At 41.9% G+C, this 22062-nt stretch overlaps 1 protein-coding gene across 4 annotated transcripts in view; it reads right to left on the bottom strand.

Moving 5' to 3' along the window:
* The window catches only part of lrp1bb (low density lipoprotein receptor-related protein 1Bb), a 281286-nt gene that overhangs the window by 78944 nt on the left and 180280 nt on the right, over window positions 1–22062 (bottom strand). For 3 of the 4 annotated variants that reach the window (XM_053877208.1, XM_053877210.1, XM_053877211.1), the window contains 14 exons: window positions 18726–18857; window positions 18415–18642; window positions 16672–16846; window positions 16403–16497; window positions 13111–13260; window positions 6688–6828; window positions 6490–6615; window positions 5590–5721; window positions 4888–5022; window positions 4609–4738; window positions 3170–3296; window positions 2913–3064; window positions 1728–1852; window positions 1294–1665 (listed from right to left, as the gene is read on the bottom strand). In XM_053877208.1, the coding sequence (XP_053733183.1) occupies window positions 1294–1665; window positions 1728–1852; window positions 2913–3064; window positions 3170–3296; window positions 4609–4738; window positions 4888–5022; window positions 5590–5721; window positions 6490–6615; window positions 6688–6828; window positions 13111–13260; window positions 16403–16497; window positions 16672–16846; window positions 18415–18642; window positions 18726–18857 (2220 nt within the window). The remainder of the gene's footprint in view (window positions 1–1293; window positions 1666–1727; window positions 1853–2912; window positions 3065–3169; window positions 3297–4608; window positions 4739–4887; window positions 5023–5589; window positions 5722–6489; window positions 6616–6687; window positions 6829–13110; window positions 13261–16402; window positions 16498–16671; window positions 16847–18414; window positions 18643–18725; window positions 18858–22062) is intronic. The other variant, XM_053877209.1, reaches the window with a different exon arrangement.

Below are 22062 nucleotides of genomic sequence, written 5' to 3'. Positions count from 1 at the left end.
CAAACGGCAACCACAGGACGCTAGTTACGTACAGCACATCAGGATCCTGACTGCTAATATAATCTGCATTTCATAGGGATTTATCAGATTAAGTTGATTTGAAATAGAATTGGAAGAGCATCAAGAGCGTCCAAGGTCAAAGCAGGAAGAGCAACTTTGCGATAGGATTGTGAAATATATGATCCACCAAACAAGTGTGTTCAGAAACAATTCATGACTTAAAAAAATGCAGGTTCACATCATAAGTGACTGCCAGGTTAAACAGAATATGCCTTTGTAATGTGCCTTACGTATACAATGCTGCCTTCTGCTGCCATCGATAAAAGGTAAGATAAATGAAGTTGTATTGATGGTGGTAGTAACAAACACTATGCTTGACAGCTCTTTATTCACACACACAATGAAGACTAAAGAAGTAATGGAACAGAATTGTTGGGCAACGTGTCTCCAGGGCCGTTGATGTTTGCGGATGATATAGTGATGAAGTGTATGAAGGTGGTTGAGCAGATTCTGGAGAAGTAGAGAAATAAAAAAAAGAGATAAGGAAGGAGATACATCAAGGGAGGTGAAAAAGAGGGTGTAGACCGGAGAGGACTGACATCTGTGACGGAATGTTTTAGAGAACACTAGTGAGTCCAGCTATGGTGGTTTGTGGACTGAGGAAAAGGAGTCGGGGGAGGGACGTGATCAGATGTGAGGCTATCAAAGGGGCAGTTTGGAGACAAAATTATCGAGCCTGGATGGTTTGGACACATAAAACATAGAGACAGTGCTGGACCAAGAATGGAAGAAGAGGAAAAGAAGCGATAATGGATGTGGCCAATAAGGACATGGGATGAAGGATGAAGATGAAGATATGCCTGAAGGGAGATGATGAAAAAAGAATCTATACTTGTAAGTGTTGTCTTCCTGGTCGAGCCTGAACTACAGCATCAAGCATTAAAATGGATGGCAATATAAATGCATTTTTAGATGAGACTTTGTCTAAGGATGAAAGGCAGTGTCACAAATAACCAAAACAATGGAGCGGGTTTATCACTGGGACTGTTTTGGTTCCAAATGCTGATGCAATCTTGATCACCTGGCTGCACAAACACTCTAAAGTACTTAAAGTCCTTAATGCAAGCTCCTCCATATTTCATGTCATGGTGCTACACGTGCATTTCAACTTTCTCATTTGGCCTATAAAACAATCTTAAGAGTGCAGTTCTTCCGCTCAGCTGAATTATTTCTGCTTTTTTTTTTTTTGCCAATTCTGAGACCCACCACAAGGAAAAAACGAACCCTACTTACTTTCTGTGATGACAGATCTTCCAGTCCAGTCATCATTGATCATCTGGATATTTCCGAAGTGGACATCACTGAAAAAGATCCGATTGGTCCCGGCTGTCTTCTGGCTGTAGTCGAAGGCCAGCGCTACAATGTTCTTGAACAAAGAGGGGTTCTCAAAAGGCTGAACAGGCGAGTTGAGGTCGTTCTCGTCCGAAAGGTGAATGCTTTTCAAAATGGTCCTCTCAGAGTAGAGCAGATATCCTTCGTAGCGCTCACAGGCGAAGCCATCCTCAGCCAGGCGACCGTGAGCACAGGAGCACGTTCGGCGGCCGCTGCCCAGGTGGAAGCACAGCTGCAGGCAGCCGCCATTGTTTCGACCGCAAGGGTTGGTTCCTGAAACAAGAGAAGCACAGTTTGCAAACCACAGTTTTGAAGATTTGCTAGTGAATATCTACCTTTTTCTCTGCCTCTGCTGAAGATGGCGACATCCTTCAAATTAACCCCAAGGCCACTCCTCATGGTCACCGCCTCGCTGGTGTCGGTCTTGAGGGCACGTCGGATCGAGCCATTGGAGTGGGCCCTGAAGTGAGAGTCAGACTTCAAACTCAGAGAGAAAAGGAAGACGTAGTCGGCCATTTTTTATTTTTTATTTTTTTTGGATGAACTGGGATAAAGCTAGACGACAGAGAAACATAATTCTCCACGACATCCGCGATGGATATTCAGAGCTCAGCCAAGGTCCATGTAATGTTTCCTGAAAAATTAATGAAAATGTCAGGATTTGTCCCCCCAAAAAAATGAAATGACTCTGCTTTTGCTTAATGGAAATGAAAGGACAGCGAAGTAGCAACAAGCTCTGCCAAAGCCCATGGGATGTGAACGAAAATCTTGCTTTTTCATTTTGCATTGGAAAGTCTGCTTAATATTGTGGATAGCAATGGTTCATTATGAGTAAGAACTTGAACCCTTGAGAGGACACATCAACACTAAATCTCAGGTGCCTATGATACAAAGTTAGATCAGCGGCTACCACTGCCACAAGAGGCACCTCCCAAGGTGGCGCACTTCACAATGGTAAGATGGGCATCACAGGTTTGGTGGAAAATGAATAAAGAATCAAACAAATAAAGGTGAAGAAGAAGATGAAGAAGAAGGTTCAGACTGCATGGAAAACATTGGGCAAGCACCACAGGCTCCGCTGATACACATGATCATCACATTACTGATTTGTAAATGAAGTGTCTGAACTTCACCAAGTCATGATGTGTTCTCTCTTTGCTAGACATTGAAGGTAAGTAGATGAATACTAGGTTGGACGTTTGTCTCTCGGAGCCTATTTGTTTTTCACTGATAAAAAAACTAGCACCTTACGATGAGATACTATCATGAAAAAGCCTTAAAATGAGCCAAAACAAGAATAACATTTACTTCATTGCTTTCAATCGAATTAAAGGCTAAAATATCATATATTAAATGATGCTCATCTTTATTCTTCCACTTATATTTTGTAAAATTAACAGTTGAACAGCTCTAATGTGCTGCATTTCTTTCATTTCAGAGGAACTGAAATCATTTACATCTACTCCCTTTCACACACAAATATGAATCATATGCTTTAAATTACGATAATGACAGGTTACCTGTCAGACCAGTAGATGTATGGACCAAACACGGCCACGGAGAACAGATCCACGTTGGCCAACGACAGGATAATCTCCCGGCTCTCACCTGTCTCAAGGTTGATTCTCTCGATCTTATCCGTGCGGGCGTCGCACCAGTATAATGTATTTTCCTGAAAGGCAATTTTCAAATGCATATTACTCACCATATATCTTAAATATTGCCAACGGCAATAAAGAGAGGTCAAGGCCTTCCTGTATGAATATTTTAAAATCACCTCGTAGTCTATGGAGATTCCATTGGGCCACATGATGCCAGTGTTGACCATGGTGACCTGGTCTGAGCCGTCGAGGCGGGACCGTCCTATGCAGGGCTTTTGCCCCCACTCTGTCCAGAAGAGATACCTGCCAGTGCCAAAACACCACTGGTGAGATTTACACCAACATAAGCACAGCTTTGTTTCAGCATTCATTTTCTATTAAAGCCAGCCAACTGAATAGTGGGTTGGGAAATGGTCATAAATAAAGAGGCAGGACATGCAAACAGTTGCACAGCTTTAAAAAGGCGTGCAAGGACATGAGGTGAGAAGCAGCAAAGGCATGACAAAGTGTGATCTAACATCCGTGGTCCACCTCCAGACAGATGTACTGCAGCAACACAACAAACCTATGAATGTATAAATTGAACTGTTGAGGGGTGGTGTGAAAAATGGCTGGTTAGTGTCGCTATATCATCATTGTACGCAACAGTTTCAGACTGACTCCACCAATTTAGAGTCTGAAGAGAGTTTAGGCATCAACACCGTTGATAACAAAATGAAGAATTTAAACAAAGCCGGTCACAGTAGTAGTGATGGGCTGATGAGGCTTCATGAAGCAGTGTCTCATTTTCAAACCCCACTAGATGGCACTTTCTACTCTAAGATCTCTCTTCATTTCAATAAAACATTGTATCATTTTTAAAACGAGGATTTTAAAACAACTGAGCTCTGAAAATGATGTTTCATGAAGCCTCATCAGCCCACCACTAGTTAACAGCCACAGTGGCTTATACTTTAGTGAAGAATATTGCAGTAGATTTGTATTATAAGCAAAGTAGTTTAAACGTTAAAGTCAGATTACAATAAATAAAGACGGTATCAGCGTGTTGGTAAACAATAAAATAGTCGGAAGACACTCAAGACAGGGTATAATTCCGCCATGTGGCTTGTGTCCACCCTCATATTTATTTATTTTTGTTACACAATATCATTGCCCTACATATATTTTTGAAGCTGGGAATTGAATGAGACTTCACAAATCAATTTTAATCCTCTGCAGAGAAGCCAAACAAGTGGACGACAAAACCTTCAAAATGTCCGTCACTCTAGAAGAAACACAATTGGACCAATCTCAGAATGCAACAAATGAAATGTGTGCTTTGAGTCAATTCAAGAAAACACATAAAAATGGACAGACAAAACTAGAATTTCAGTAATGGTAAGAACATAATGATGTGATGGATGTCACCCAAGACTGTCCGATACCAACAGTGTAGCAAAAAATGGCTGCCGTTTGAATCATTCAATTTGGCCAATTGAGGATTGCCAAAGTTTTTTCTCATCTTAGGCTGTGATAAGAGCATTGTGAATTCGCCGCTAATACCTGTTGGGGGATTTCATAATGCGGCGGACTGATACAAAAGCGAGATAAGGACACAAACTCCTGTGCGGCCTACCCTTTCTGTGGGTGTACTGCGATGCCTTTGGGCTGATCGAGACCCTCAGATATAACCACTGAGCGATAGGCACCGTTCAGACGGCAGATTTCGATCAGATTGAATCCATGGTCAGTCCAGTAGAGATTCCCTGAGGAGAAAAGAGCGAAACACTTTATCGGAATATAATGATTAGGCGATGGTTTATCTTAAAAACACAGGATTTTCCGTATGAAATACTTGTTTACCAAAGAACTCAAGCGTTTTAATGGATGTACGCCAGAAACAGGAGACACTGACCTGCAATCCAGTCCACCGCAATTCCTTCAGCCCGGCTGATTCCAGTCGTAATGATGTCCTCACGCCAGGTCTGGTCACGCTTGGCTCTGGATATTCTGTTCAGCCCCATGTCCGTCCAGTACACAGTGTCATTTCCTGGGACAAAAAACAAAAAAAAAAAAAGTTAACAAGATGAGAAGCCGGATTCCGTCCACCATCGCAGAAGCTCATTTTACAGCAGCGTGGCACATTTCCACCAAATACAGCGGCTCTATAAAATATGATGGGGACAAAGACCCGCCGAGTTCATTCACAGCTCATTGTTGACACACGCAGCTAGAACAGCCACGCCGACCGGCAGCCAAATTTTACTGGGCCGTAAATTGCTTCATGCTAAACCCTGGAGTTTGTAAAATTGTTATGAGCTTTTTCTGACTTTTACAACCCAGTTACATAAGCATATGAAAATAGCAGGCCGCCTTATTCCCCGCTCTGAAGTGCAGCTCTGAAATGTGGCTATTGAGACTTGTTAGATGTTGTGCATTTGTGACTCAGTGGCTGCTCTCGGAGCGATAGTGAGAGGGAAGAGGACATCTTTTTCATGCATGTGTATTAAGATATACAGCACAAGCTCGACTCATGGAGCAGTATAAACAAATTTGTGAGTGTTGCAAAGGGTATTTCGGGTCCCTGTAAATCCGGGTGGTGTCGACAAGGTGATACCTGCATGAAAGTCAACTCCCACAGCAAACAGGGTTCCTGTGACAGGCATCAGAGCTTCGCTGTTGTCGTCCGGATCCAGGGAGATTCCACGGATTCCCTCGTGGACGGAGTACATCAGAAACGAATCAACACCTGAACAAAGGGCAGAATGTTTTGGGTTTGACCTTTGCAGGGAATCTCTCGGTGACAGTAATGCAGTTCTTTGTTAGAAACGAATGAAGCACATCAATCTAAAGAAGTTATTTTTAACCCTTTATTGACGATCCTGTCACCGTCCCGACACGTGCACACACACGTTTAAGCACTCTTCCTTTGTAAGAAATCCAAATCCCAACAGAAAATTTACACTGTTTTACCCTTTATTTTTTTCCATCATGCAAGTCACAGTCTTACGTGTCATATATGTTATATTTTATACATGGTTAAATGTTCTATATGTGACCTCATGGGCCATCGAGTGATGACACTTCAGCAGAACTGACAATAAAGCTTCCTTGACCTTGAAGTTTGAAGACCATCCTACATCACTACAGATCATGATGGGTAGATGAGGTTTCATGACACAAAGTCATGGACAAGTAAAGGTTCATGAAACAGCATCCTCATTTTCTCTCTGCTCTTTATTCATTTTTAATTTAAACAGCCAGCCATCAATGAAACCCCACATCATTTTTAAACCAACAGCGACACATACTGAGCTCTGAAAAGGAGCACACTGTTTCATGAAGCCTCATCAGCCCATCACGACTGACAGAGCATTGAAGGGGTGATGAGGTTTCATGAAACAGTGTGCTGATTTTCAGGGGCTACCAGATGGCATGGTCTGCATTGGATTATCTTAGGTTGTATTTACTACTTTAAGTTGTACACTTTGGTATGCACATGTTTTCAATGGCATACCTTCACAAGACATACGGTCACTGCGCAGGTTATATCCAACAGTACAGGAGCAGCTGCGGGTGTTTTCCGAGGTCGGGAAGCAGAGTTGAGAGCATCCTCCGTTGTTGACTTGGCACAGGTTTTTACCTTAAGTGCGATAACAGAGAGACATAAGAAAAAAAAGTAGGCAAGTATTTTAGATTCAGAGGAGGGTCTTACCTTTCTGCCCTTCCCGGTCATAGACTTTCATATGAACCACACCGCTGGTTTTGTTTCTATGGATCATGAAGTTCCGGCCATCTCTCTTGGTTACTGTTCCCAGCTGGGCGGCGTCTTCATCTGCCCACCACAGTTTGCTCCCTGTAAAAAAACACAATTTCAAGTCAACATCAGAGTCACCCAGAATCCTAAAATACCCAGTGTTGCAAGAAGTTTCTGTAAAATAAACAAATCCACAGAGGGCGGCACGTTTCCACTGCAAAGCCCCTCAACAATTTACACATTTTCAAACTAATTTAAGATTAAAGAAAGCGCTTCCTGCCTTCGCCTGCTTGCGGTCAGTAATGCATGAATGCGTGTGGCTGTCAGGAAACAGTGTTTCTATTATGATGGGAATAGATTTCACGACACAAAAGCTTCTGTCATGCCGTGGAACATTCATTCCCTGATCATTTATTCCGTCCAGTCAAGTGGAAAAAGCTTGATTGCGTCGCGAGCGCAGGCGTAAGGAATTAATGACAATCACAGCACATCACAAACATATTGTGAGTTTCTCAATCAACTTACTGTTAGCGTCATTCATAAATATCGCAAATTAAATCTTGTTCCTTTCATACGTTTGCCCATGAGGAGATCTTGATGTGACAAAAAAACTGCTTTATATTCTGCAGCTGTGCAGAGATGCTGGAGCAAAATGTCTTCTGGATACAGATCACTATTGTGGGATTTCTTTTGTCCCAGATTTCAGACTGTCCTGAGCAGGAGAATGCAACTCCATCCAGTGTCAGAGTGGAAAAGTAATCTCTCAGTTCTGGCTCGTCCCTGCGGACTCCAGGTAAAAAAAAATAAAATAAAATAAAAAACTCAACAAAAAAGCAACAACGTTCAAAATCTTTCAAGACATTTGCTCTGCCAATCTCAGCACACTTATTTCAGTACTTCAATCTTTCTTTTTTTCCCAGAAAATGTATCCATTATCGCCATAAAGAAATGTTCAACGCCCTCTTTAGACATTGCCTTGAATGGCTTGCTTGTACGTGTGGCGTCTGAACCACTCGACCACCCAACAGAGTCCATAGCGTAATATATTGAGGGTGTGTCCTCTGCTGAAGCACATGTTCGCCTTCTGTGGCATATCTTGACGCCATGGGCAGCTTGTCCCAAAATAAAAATAAAGAAAGCGGTAACCATCAAAAAGGGGTATGGCGCTCATTTCATTCTACTTGTGTCAATTGCGTTTTAAAGCCCCTGAAACATGCAACGCTGAAGGCTGCTGTTGTCGTATTGTCAGTACAGGCCACCAAAGTCCTCTGAACCAATGCCAATATATTAGGAGTGAGGATGGGTTGAGTCAGTGGCAGTCCATGGTTTTCAAGGCTTCAAACCCTGCCAACCTCTTAAACCTGTTGTTGAACTAACAAGGATTTTTTTGTCACTACAGATAGGTAAAAGCAAGTTTTCCAATTTGTGCAGCAGCCATGCAAGTGACTGACCTTTCAAAAACTGTATGGAGAAACAGAACAAAAAGTCTCGACTGATGTTGACTTCAAAGAAAAACAAAGATTGATGTCAATAAAACAAAGCCTCGCCGACTGTGAAAGTCCCCACCCATCTGTGTTCCTATTGCCTTGCAGTGGTGGGAAACAGTTTTCAGTCGTGATGGGCTCATGAGGCTTCAGGCAAACAGTCTCCTTGATTACAGAGCTCAGCAGGTGGCGCTCTCCACTCTAAAGCAATCTAACAACCATTTCAATGAGACTCATAATTTTTAAAGAGCGCCACATATTGAGCGCTGAACATTGCTTCATGAAGCTTCATCATGTTTGCATCACGTATCGAATATTTGCGGAAAAACATCTACTTTTCAAAAGGTTTAGTTGCGCAATTTCTATCCACCAGATCAAGTCGAAATGAAAGAGTTGTTACACGTGGGGTTGAAATAAACGTATACTTCTTCATCCCCCCCTTTTACTTGAAACCTTTATTATTCCATTATCCTCACCAAAAACATTGAGTTTGTGGGAGCTCAATAACATTACAGCAATCGTTTACTGATACGAGACAATGAAGTGCTCAGGTGGTGGTATTGCATTACTCTTTTCCCTCCAACCACCCACAGTAAATGGCTTTGGTTTCGATGTCACCTTTGAAAAGATTGAATTCCTTTGAGTGGGAATGACACTCAGCACTAAGTTCACAAATCACTCGACCCCGGACGTCAAAGCCGATGTTAATTTGAAGCCACAGCGAGGGCTGGGCGCCCGCTTGCTTGTGGCACATCATATTCAATTTCCTTTTAACTGCTGGTTTGATTCAGGGCAGCTGAAAGCTGATGGATCACCAACTGTCTGAAGAGAAGCGCTCACCTTTCCCTCAAGCAAATCCAATTATTACAGAGCCGAAAGGACCTCGGCGAATTGACCTTTTTGTCACTATCAGCGCCTTCATTACCTTTCCGCGAGCGGCCGTGAGAAATCGCCAAAACACAGGGCCAAAATAAAAGAAAATGAAAAAACAGGAAACAGAAACAACCGGCGGCTCCTCTTTATCACACTGCATCATCTGTATCGATTCGGCTGTCAGGTCAATCAGTCCTTTTGCTGACTGAAGCTTGGAGGTTTCTTCTCACTTATAAACGTCTCGTCATAAAACACTGACAGGGTAAGGCAATATTTTGAAGTGCAGCGATCAGAGACAAAAGCAGAGCATGAATCAACAGAGACCATTTTGGATTCAGAAAGTTTGCTTCCTTTCCTGCCGATCAAATGGCTCTCAACAGAAATGCCAGCCAGCTCCCACTGTGGCAGAAGAGGTGCGTTTTGGATGCTACAACTGTGAACCGTCTGTCATTCCAGTCTGTTACCGCTCACGTTTAAGGGAGTGAGTCAGCTTGTTTTAATGGCCAGTCTCTGCTCGCTCTTCCTTTGACGCTGTTTTCATTATACCGAGAAAAGAAATAAATCGCGTAACGTACACCACACGATCCTCTAGAAACTCAAACTTCAATTGGACAAAGCACTAGTACTCTGGACGCTTACCAGACGTGATGGGAAGATGAAGCTTCATGAAACAGTGTCCTCATGGTCAGATGCCACTAGTAAGTACTAGTAAGTACTCTACTCTAAAACCTTTGGATTTGAACAACCGCTTCAATGAAACCTCTCAGCAGTTTGAGCGCCACCTGCTGAGCTCTGAAAATGATGACACTGTTACACGAAGCCTCATCAGCCCGTCACTATTTGCCAGTCTATCGCAAACAACAACAAAAAAAGGACGACTACACACTCATAGGTTCAAAATTTCCAATCTATACTCAACCTCTGTCGTTGAGACACAGAGTGGGAGGAAACCAGAGTGCCCACCTCTATCCCACGCAACCCAAACTTCTTATTTTTGTGTATCCAAAAGAGTTCTTAACTTTGACCACTGCCTGCTTTAGCAACACCTTCTCACTTCTAAGGTGTCAAGTAGTGAGATTATTTTCGAGAGGAGTTTTTTGTCGGTCGAAACACAAGTCAGTCTTCCGCACTGCATGATTCATAGGTGTTTCAATGGAGTTTAATGTCTCCCATCCTGAGTGACGGTCAGTCTTGACGTCACTCTGCATATATAGCAGGGTTGTCGGGATTTTTTTCTCAGTGGGTTGGGGTTAGGGGTCCTCCATGGAGGTCTACTTTAAAAGGAAGAGTCCTTTTTAAGTGAATGCATTTTTCAAAGTAGGTCCCATTGGTTGAAACAAATATTTTGTGTGAAAGATTCAAGAACATACAAATGTACAGCAAGGTCTGGAATGAAAGCAAAGCTCCCTGGATTAAACCTTCTATTACTTCATTAAAAAATAATAATAATTTAAAAAAAAACCCTGCAGACGAGTCAAACTTAGACCTCACCAAATTCCGCCACGTAACAAAACTCCATTAATTTTGATTGATGGACTCATACAAAAAATCATTTTGCTGTTTTGCCGTACCTGCTACAACACGCCAGCCGAGCCATTAGTCTGTGTCACCGCTCATCCTGTGGCCCATTTGTAAAAGGCAATAATGAAGTCCACATTGTCCGAGTAAGAAACTGTCCACCACAGTGTAATTTCCAATGGTGGTGCAGAAAATAATGAACGCCAGTTGACATAAAGTTTTCAGAACAACTCATACTGTAACCAACAAAATGGCTCCCAGACTAAAAGCAGGTATTAAGAATTAGGCTTGTCGACACTTATATTAATATTTTATCACCTAAACAGGCAAAACAGCCTGATGGTGAAATTTATTTATTCAGTTCCAGTTTAAACTGCGGGAAATAACACAGTAGTCTCTTGTATATTGCAGTCAAGACCTTCTAAACCTGTTTCATCTCACGGAAGATGTATTTCGTTTTTGGCGAAAAAGGAAAAAGGAGTAAAAGGAGACCGCAAACGTTTCTGGTGTCATCATTGACTAGATGAAGAACTCAAGAGCAAGCAGTGATGCTTCCAACTAAAGTAGAAAAAAAACGGACTGGACTATCCTGTCGTGAAAAAGCCGCCCGCGACATGCCTCAACGCCGGCTTAAATCCAAATCTTCATTAATGCTGCCGTGAATATATATTTGTATAGACAGTGTGTTGAGAGCATATCCCTTGCAAACACAAAGTGTCAAACAAAAGCTTAGAGATTACAGCATATCGAGCCGCTGTGAGTGGTGAATATTAAACAGAAGTCTGGAGATTATGTTATCTCTGCTCCTGACAGCGCAGCCATTCTTTTGCTCCTGGCAACTCTCTTTAGTTCACTCCGGCTGACCCTGAGTCCTGGACCGAGAGGGAGGACGGAGAGGTCCCCTGCTGATGAGTTATACTTTGACATTCTCAGGGCAGACTTCATAAATTGAGGCATACATTATGAACTGTTAAGCGGTGGGGCTGATGTGCTGCTCGAGATAATACGCTACCTGCCAGGAATAATAAATGAGCTGAAGACAATTTCTATAATCCATTTATGGACTGAGACTTTAGATCGTGTTGAACACTTTTCTAAAAATACTATAGTGAACTGCTTTTTCTTCTTTGAATTTTCGGCACTTTGCATGTAGCCACAACAAGCGTCTTTCATTTTCATCTATCTTTGCTGTCCTCGCTAGTCACACCTCACCTAGCCCCATTGGTGGTCTTCCTTCCGTTTCACGTTTTACTACTCCCCGAGAAAGTTAGAAAGTATGGAAGCCCATTTCCACCAGATTAAAAAAAAAAAAAAGAAAACACTGGGAGAATTTTTTTTTTTTTTTTTGCTTGGTGATTTTTTTTTTTTTTTTGGCTTGGTTTTCTCCCAGTGTCTTTTTTTTTTTTTTTTTTTTTTTTTTTTTTTTACCTGGCGGAAACTGGCTTAGTTTTGAACACATTCAATGTCATTTGTCGACTTTCATACCAACAATGTTGAGAACTGACATCATGAAACTGTCAGGAATACAGTTTTGTTTGTTTTTCTTCCATAAAATAAATGGGAAAAAATGTTTATGACAGCTCTTGATACACACACACAAAAAAATTAATATATCTCATGATAATCTATGAGATTGTGTCCAATTTTAAGGAGCTCCAAAACTATTTTTGTTTTATGTGTTTTAAATACATAAACCATATTTAATGTATTTATTTTCAGGGATAATAAACAAATCACATCAACATTGAAGAGGATGAGGATTACTCATCAAAACAAACATTCCTATTAAATGAGAAACTTGCTATTTACTAAGTTTAGTGCTGATGCAATGAGGACCACACAAATAGAAGCCAAGGTTCACATGTGGCCCCCGAACCTCCAATGCTCAGCTGTGCTAAATAAATATAAAGTTCTATGAGCTTTACTATCATAACTCCAATGTACTTATGTATATACATTTTTTGTTATGACTCAGCTTCATAGAATACTGTTACAGTGTTATTAGATTGTAATAACTAATACAATTAACACACTTGTACATAAAATGCATATGTTTGGCATATTTTCTAACTGAATTTGGTTTTAAATGCCATGAAACAGTCGACCAAACTCATTTTGTCCCATGAAACTGACTCGGTCCAAAACAGGCTGCAACATTACAAAACCAGCCACAGCTAATCTTCAGGTCTGTTTTCAAAACGAACCGACTATTTGATAAATGACGTGACAGAATTGATGCCGCATTCATCCCCAGAATCAACACATAATGAACATCCCTCTCCATTTTCATTACCGAACGGGTGAGAAAATCAATCATCAATCACTGCTTCAGTGTGTTTTAATGATCTAATGCCGCTGCCACTTCACACAGATGAAGCGTGAATGTTGTGAGGACGGAGCTAAATGGCTCCAATCTGGTCAGACACTGTTGAAATGAGTAATCTCTGCACACTCCGGCTTGATCCCCGGTCGGCCACCTGATGCACCGGTGACACAGTCTACTCACCCATCACGGCCAGCGCGGTGCCTTTGGCCAGCAGCCTCTTCAGAGCTTCCAGCACTTCCAGGCCACTGCCGTCCAGATTGCACCTGTTGATGGTGCTGTTGGCCGAGCTGATCCAGTACAGCTTGCTAGTGGAATAGTCAATCGAGAGACCTGTGTGGGGAAAGTCAGAGGAATATTTATTATCAAACCTGACCATTATTATTTTTTTTTTAAATAAAAAACCTCGATCTTGAGGGTGGTATCATCGAAATATGTCTTCCCAGACTGATGGACATTGTGTAACAGCCGTGTTGGGTCAGTAAGATTCCTTCGCTGTCCAACAGAGGACGAGAGAGGCAAGTGTTGATGCTTTCAAAGGTGCCCATGAACGCAGTCGTTCCTCACCTCACCCATAAACTGCAGCCTCTCTTTTTGTTTGTGTAGTGTGTTGAGAGTGGGAGGCGAAAGTGTTTCATTGTCGTGTCTTTTGTCTCCGCTCTATTGTCTTTTGTGCCAGTTACTGTTCACACTTTTCCAGTTTCGAGTTCAATAGGCAACTCTGATGGTCAGTGGGTGTATGTGAGAGCTGGGTTTCCTTCCGTGTTGCGGTGCTCAAGGCCTTAGCCTCCAGGACACACCTGTTACCTGAAGGTTTTAAAACAACAGACATTTTATTGCAGGCCAGGTCCTCTTCTTCATCTTCTCAAGTTTGGTGTCGGAACTGGTTTGGCAGCTCTTAAAGTCCGGTCTCATTCTAGGCTCCATCTTGGGTGTGTGGTCCCATCGTGCTTTCGCGTTATATTTCAATATTGACAGCTCTTGAGAAACCTCTCTATCATAGTGTAAAAACCTGTGGCAAGCTATGCTTAAGAGGATTAGCCAAACCCAGGAGTTGTCATTGTTAGCTTTTGCGCACCTGCCCTTGTATATTCCAGTCACCTGCCTCTAGCGCCCTCAGTGTAAGCTTGAACACAGTACAGATTGATTGAAAACAGGCTTTCTTGGTAACCCTACGGCATCAACATGTTCTCCCTCCTTATCACACAAATGTTTCCCCTCCTACGTAACGTTCAGGGGAGGTTAGGATGTGCATGGGGGAAGTGGCTCATGGTGCCAAAAAGTCCCTACCATGAGTGAAACACATGGTAATATGAGGTGCTATATACTGCCTCCCAGCTGGCGTGAAACAGATCATCCAGAGAGAAAGGAGCGCCACTGCACGGCTTCACCCTAACCCCCACCACCATCTTACTTTTACTCTGCCTATGGCTACAGGAAACACTGTGGAAAGCCAAAGAATACTTGGTCGAGAATACAGGTGTAAGAATATATCAATATGATCAAACACTGCATTCTAGATTGCTCATATTCTCTTGATATTTTATGTTGGTTATATCAATATTTAATACATACAAGAAATTTTTTTTTTCTGTGGATCGTGTGGAATTTAAGTTATAGTCTAAATGGACTGACAATATAAAAATGAGCTGTTTTTCATGTACATACTATTGTACTGCATCTTCCTTTCCCTCTTAAAATGATGGCTCTTCCTTACTACAATATATTGCTGAACTCACAGTATCGCCACTCCTGTATCGGAATACGTATCGGATCACATGATATCTACCGAAACACAGCCCGACTTGACAACGGACATTATTTGCTTTTATCTTTCTTAATCTTATTTTACAGGCCCACTGCCTCTTAAACCATTTTTGTCGTTCATTCATCATATGTTCATCATAAGTCAATCTTCAATCTTGAAGTGGAAGCAAGAGTTGTGTGACACCCAGGAGAGGTTGCTGGTCCAATTCAAACGTTGACTGACAGCCATTCAGAAACAGACCCTAGCGGGGTATTTAGATCCACCATTTCTCCTCTGCATGTCTTTGACAAACACACATGGAAGCGAGTGAGTTCAGCACTAAACGCAGGGTTATCCATATCTATAATTATTGCAAGAAAAGACTTTAGTTATGTTTCACCTTAAAACTCATTTGACTTTCTCAGCGTGAAGGCTGATAAAACAGAACATGACACATGGGAGACGTATTTAAAAACTCTAACCGAACCATCAAATCGCAGGGAAAAAGGGGTTGACACCCTTTCAATCCGTCTCGGCGTTGACATGACAGGTTTCTTAGAAGACCACTATTTATAGACGGAACTCTTGCAGTTGTGGAGCCTGTAGACAATTCGCTGTCTCCTAGCATGTGTCAGATTTATGTCTTGACAGATTCACGTTCACAATGCATCATTAATTTAGTCTTGTCCCCAGGTCCAGCCCATAATCATAAATGAAGCGCGGGAAAATATGGCGCAACCTGCTATCTGTATTGCTGACAGGCCCGGGAGAACAAAGAAATACAGGGAACACGCTGCTGTTGTTTGTGCGAGATCGCATTATTTTGACCTTGAGACGTGTAACTGTGAGGAATGGGAATAAATCAGAGCCCCGATTTTTTTTTTTTCTTCTTTCCATCATAGGAAAATAATAATCACTTGAGAGACCCCATCTAATTATAGCAGGATAAGCTGTTAACTTTATGCACACTTTTTTAGCGAGAAATACCCAGATGACAAAATCCAACAGCTGCTGGATGAATGTACAATCTTCAAGGAGACAAGATGTGTTCTTTATGATAGAAGAATAAATAGAATATTATATTGGGACAGTAGTGATGGGCTGTTTAGGCTTCATGAAACAGTGTCCAAGTTTTTAGAGCTCAGTTTCTCGGTTTAAAAAACATGTTAGAGCAGAAAGTGCCAGCTAGTGGGCTCAGAAAATGATGATACTGTTTCACGAAGCCTCATCCGCTCACTATATGACAGTGCATTTAATTTTTACAGCCCAAAATAACAAAATGTCGGAATGAATTCAGATTGAAAGAAACATTGACGTTTGAGTTAACATCAAGGGAGGTGAAGAGGCGAGTGCGGACAGGGTGGAATAGGTGGAGACGAAGCAGAAAAGCGGCCACATGAGTGAAAGGAAAGCCTCACTGCAGAGTAGTGAGAGCAGCGGTGGTGTATAGTTTAGACAGGGAGTTGGAGGTGGCAGAGTCGACGATGCTCACGTTTTCATTGGGTGTGAAATGAAAAGGAAAAGTAGGAAATTATCACATCAGACAGGAGAGCTCATGTGGTGAAGCCTGGAGACAAAGATGGAGAGGCCAGATGGCTCAGACACATGGGAAGGAGAAACGGATGAAGTAACGGAGGTGTGACACGGGAGGATGATCAAGGTAGGTTCGAGCGCAGGAACGCCTGATCGCGTGTGTAGTTCTACGTTCTAGCCAGACTCTTTACTGACCTACAGGTTCTCTTTGATTCTGGTGAAGGACCTTGCTGTTGCTCCCGTCCATGTTGGCCATGTTAATAGAGTTGCCGTCCGTCCAATAGATTTTCCTGGCAAGAAAGAGATGCCCATAAAACCATCAGCAAGCAGCGATCCGGCCATAGAATCATACGATTCATTGTTAAAAGAACCGGGTTTAATCCGTTTTGTCGCGGCAGGATGTTTTCTCAGAACCATGCAGGAGAGGCGCAGCTGAAGTGTACAAAGTCCTCTAATCTACTTACCCCTTGACAGGATGCACTACAAGGCACCTTGGTTTATCAATGCCGTGGATGACTGAAGTCTTCAGGGAGCCATCAAAGCGAGCCACATTGATTTGCGACTCGTCGTTTTCTGAGCTGAGCCAGTACAAGTTCCGGGAGAGCCAGTCCAGAGCCAGACCGCGGCAGTTCACCTCTTCTGTCAGAGAGAGCGCACATGATCGGCAGCTGTCAGGTCAAGGCCAGATCTAAATTTGATCTGTATAAATACTACAATACTGTCACAATCATGGAGCGGTTTCTGGCAGGGCATCGATCGAAGTGAGACTTCTCAGCCTCGACGCACATGAAAAATGTACAACCTAGATTATCATATGAAGAAGTGATGGATTTGGCTTACACAGAAAAAGCTGTCAGTAATACTCAATAAAGCTTCCTCCACTCCACAAATAACAGATATTTGGGAGCTTTCACTCTCTTTCTTTTATTATAAGTATTGCAATAAACGAAAAAAAAAGGTCAATGTGTTTGAAAGCCTCACAGATTCTGGACAGGTTTACCACTGAACCCCTTTTGTCCCAATCACAGAGCAACTGAAGCCCGGGCAACATGAACGAGGTTAGCTATTAGGATGGTAATCCATCAGCCATGTCACCACTGCAGGAGCCAGCACTTCTGCCCTATTATTATCAATGGCCAGAAGAATAATAGCATAATGTTTCGGAGTAAGAAGCAACAGTGGTGTTAGGTGCTAGTGGTGTTGCTGGAGAGTTGCTAGTGCATATAATGCACTGCAGCAGTTATTGATTTTCAGGAACCATAACCTCCTGTTTATGCACGCATGGAATAAAAATACAATAATATCAAAAATAAACATTTTTGACATACGTATATTACCTTTTTTTTGTTTGGCATTTAAAATATCACTGGTATCATTCAATGTCAAATTGATATGAGCTCAATGGACCTACAACCGTCAACATTATCAAAAAATATCTGCACATTTTTTGGCAACAAAAGTGTCTCTACATCACAAACTGTTTATTTTTTCCATGACTTTCCACCAATTTAATTGTAAATAATAATAACAATAATAATAATGATTATTTATTTGTTTATATCAATAATCTCTAAAGCCTCTAACAGTAACATTGAAATGCTACATCAAAAAGTCTTTCAAAATAAATATATTGGAAAATACCTTGCCTTTATACCATCATTTACATGTCTTACTCACAGTTCCTAATACTAATAAAAGAAAATTTCACTTAAATTATGACTCTTTTTCTGGTCTTCAGTGGTCCAAACCTATATTATACCCATGCACTTAAGGTCAGTACATTTTTTAGTAGCTTGAGGAGAACACTCACTGGCAAGTTTTTGTCTTTTTCTCTCAAGCAGCTTGACACCAAACAGTACTCGGCCATACTCACAATGACAACGCATAAATCCATTCATACATCATTGTTTCCGAACTGTAGCACAGTGAGTGGCAGCAGCGTTGTAAAACTACATTGCATTACACAGTAGAAACCGAGCACTGTCCAGGAAGAGACAATAGGTTTCATCTTACTGAACTTTCAGACTATTTTTTTAGTTATTGTGCGAGCAGATAAACGTCAGTTAATATTCATCTCCTTGCCTTCATTTCATGACTGAATGATGTGATCAATTGAAATCATTCAACTGGATTTCGCAACATAGAAAGTAACCATCCAGAACATGAATATTTACGAAGCTCTCACGCATTATTTGTGTCAGTCCAACCTGTAGAGATGATTGTTTCCAGCTGCGTTCCGTTGATGAAGGCCCGTTTGATGGTCTGGGTTTTGATGTCGGCCCAGTAAATCCTCTCCTCCTGAGCGTCATAGTCGACCACTGCCACGTCGTCGATGTCAGGCACCGTCAGCGCCGTCATCACGTTCATGTAGGGGTTGTCGATGTCCACGCCACGGATCTCAGAGCGCCGCACGTACAGGAGGAACCTCTTTAAAGCTGGAGAAGGATTCAACCTTTCTTGTCAGAGAGCACTTTTTTATGAGGGGTGAAAAATGAAATATGGCACAGTTATTGCTCACCAAAGCAGGATTGTTTATTGGGTGAAAGCTTCATCAGGTGCGGGCAGGCGCAGGAAGCCGTGGAGTTATAATTGATGAGACACAGATGTGAACAAGGACCACGTCCGCCGTTCGCCTCACATGGATTTTTGGCTGGAGGAGGAAGAGGAAACATAAAACCTGGTAACCATTCGGCACATGAGGTTATGAATGACAGCTGAAGAGAGATACGGATGAATCATTTACGCTTATTTAAGACAGTACATTGCAGAAAACCTTCCAGTAAAATAAAGAACATAAGAGGAAATTGATGGGCTTCTTCTTCTTTTTTTTTTTTTTTTTTTGTTGTGCTGTTGAAGCACCTGACTGGGAAGTGTGGAAATACTGAGCGCCAACTCATTTAAATATATTCATTACCGCCTGAAAAGAAACAAAAGAGGCTCTCACTATCACCAGCCAGTGTTTAAGCTTTTCCCACTCTGCTGTTTTAAAGTCAACACTGAATATAAAATGAGCGCTTGCAAGATTTATTTTCCCACAAAATAAATTACCTCCACAAAACAAGATTGTTACAGTTCAAGCATGAAACAAAGTAATGTTTCCATCTTCTCCGGATGATTCATGTCAAACACGATCACTCAATGCAGAATTCCCAGCTGTCAAGCGGCACATCACGTATTCTCCTTTTTATTTTTTCAACGCAAATGTGGTTCACTTGCAGCAACTTTGCAAGCCTGACAACGTCCCCCATCTGACTCAGCGGCTGATAGAAAACTCCTGCTATTTCAGCCAGATCAGCGTGTGAAGGATGACAGCGGGCCAAGACAGATCCAAAGTGCGAGCTTTTATGAAACTTTCAGGTGTTTGCTTCAGGTTGTAAAAGATACACAGAGGTCAAGGATGGTGCAATGATGTGAAACAGCCGGTGTGATTTTAGCTCAGCTGAAGCGGCTGAATCCAGTGGTGACGGTGCATCTGAAATGTCACATTTTCACCGGAGAAATTGATGTAGAATTTTGGATGTGAATAATGTAGAACTCACTGTTGCAGAGAGGCACTACACTGTCTCAGTATTTGCCTTAAATGTAACAGTGGAAGAGAGATTTGTTCTCTTTCGTTGCTGTTTAAACATGCGTTTCAAAGCCACTGCTGCTCCAAATTGTGCCTCTGCATTTGGCTTAATACCTGCTGTGAGGTTTGTCCAGTAAAAGCTGACAAGAACGCCATTAAAAAAAACCCAAGATGATAAGACTAAACACAGTTCCATGTTGACAATATAGAGTAGGTTTTCGTTCACTTGATGAGACGATGCAAAAATGTACGTAGATGGTCTGTGAGACATTCCAAATACGTGACATTGATGTGAGTGTAATACGTATCTGTCTAACAAAGTATCTGTGTTCGTCCTTGATATTCACTGATGAACTGTGGCGGCGGCGCCAGTTCTTGTATGTGTGGCAGTACTTTGTTTACAATCACTCTAAAGTCAAAAACGAATGTGTGGGAACATGCCGGTGACGAATGCGGCTACAAAATAACAAACCTGAAGCGGCAGCTGAGGGCTGACTTTTTTTGTTCATAGGTATTGAATTAGCTTGGTTCGCCAACTTCACTTAGCTTGGTTGTGCTAACGTCAGTTCAGTTGGTTACTGTGTGTGTGTTACAGTATCAAGTGATGTTGTGGCTAAATGTCAGTACAACTGAAAAAGCAAAACAACGCTGATATACATTACTATTTTGGCAAGTGTTGCGCGCCAACACGTGGTTAATAAGCAAATGATCAACTGTATCAATTGTTCAGGCCATTCTATTCTGAACATTGTTGTGTTTGGGCATAGTGATGTGTTGAAACACATGGTGTGTTACTTACACAGTGCAGGTGCATATTTGAAAAATATTAACATCTTAATATAGTTTTCTTTTATTTCTCATGGCTTATTGTCATTATTCTAACCCAGGGGTGGCCAACCAGTCGGAGGCTAAGAGCCACATTGTTTTACTGTGTTGCCGAAAAGTGCCACATCTGTGTGTCACAAGGTTGTTGGTTCGCGTCCAGCGTATGTCTCTTGTGCATGTATTTTTAAAAGTCATACATTTTACCATGACCCTCCTGGAAATATCAAGCGGCGTAGATAGAAATGTGTGTGCCATTTATTTTACTTTTATATTCTTTTTACGTGGCTCATGCCACCAATAACGTGGTCTGTGAGTGTGAGCAACGCTGCAGACTGGAGCATCTCATCTTCACTCCACTGAATTAGACAGACTTCAAAACAATCGACAATGAATAATAGGTGAAACACATGCTACATGTTTAGTTTAGGGAATGACAGAGTGAAACGTGGAACGAAGTCATGTAAATCCCGTTGAAGTCTTTGGATCGCGACTCACATTGTGCGCCGAGGTTTATGTGTCAAAGTAAAACGCGTGTCTTTGAACAATATTTTGACATTTTGCAGGAATAGCTCTTACTTTTTCGTCTTATGTCCTGTATAAACCAGTTCGGCGACTCATTTGGTGAAGAGCCGCATGACACTGGGGAAAGAGCCCCATGTAGGTCGGGGGCCACGCGGTGCTGAGGCCTGTTCTACTCATTTCTCCCTGACTAAAAATGACTAAAATGACAGTTGCAAGTAGACATGGCTAGTATGTGACTAAAAGTATGTTCATCCAAAAGACTAGAACTAAGTCTAAAACGAAAATGGCTACCACGAACAACACTTCTTAGAAAACATCTCTTGAGTGATGGTTCCTTAACTGTGGTTCAGATCCATCGTCAACATTATTTAGTTTAGTCCGTAAAAAGATGATTCAACATGCAAGCATTGTTATCGCAGAATAATTGGTTGGTGCCTGAGTGTTTTATTAAGTTTGCGAACCATCACCAAATCCAGTCCGGAATAGCAAAAGCCCATCAATGATGGATAATGATCTTGCGTTATTCCCTCACTTCATTTCCTACTCCATTTTCCCGCCAACACTCATCATCTACAACGGCGCCGCTATCTCCATTACTGCTTCAACAGCGCGCTGATCTCTCTAAAACAGGATTAGACATGCTTACTGTCTCCTTTAAGAGAGGCGTCCCTATTGCTCACACTTATCTTTAGCTAACAGTCACATGGATGCAGATACAGGAAGGAAACAAGTAAATTAGCTTCGGGAAGGGGAAGTGCTTAATAGATATAAACCCGATTACCATCGTAATAACCCTGACGTAAATATGGCACGCACGATTTTGTTTCGGCGAGAATGCTAGCGTTACGTTTGCTTATTTGGCGCTGGTGCAAAAGGTTAATACGACGAGGACACGTCCATCTGTCAGCTGGTCTTGGCACTTTTACTTTTGGCTGCAGGA

The sequence above is a fragment of the Synchiropus splendidus genome, chromosome 10, assembly GCF_027744825.2.
Source record: "Synchiropus splendidus isolate RoL2022-P1 chromosome 10, RoL_Sspl_1.0, whole genome shotgun sequence".
Lineage (NCBI taxonomy): Eukaryota > Metazoa > Chordata > Actinopteri > Syngnathiformes > Callionymidae > Synchiropus > Synchiropus splendidus.
Note: the sequence above shows the minus strand (reverse complement) of the source record. Positions and strands in the feature narration are given on the sequence as shown.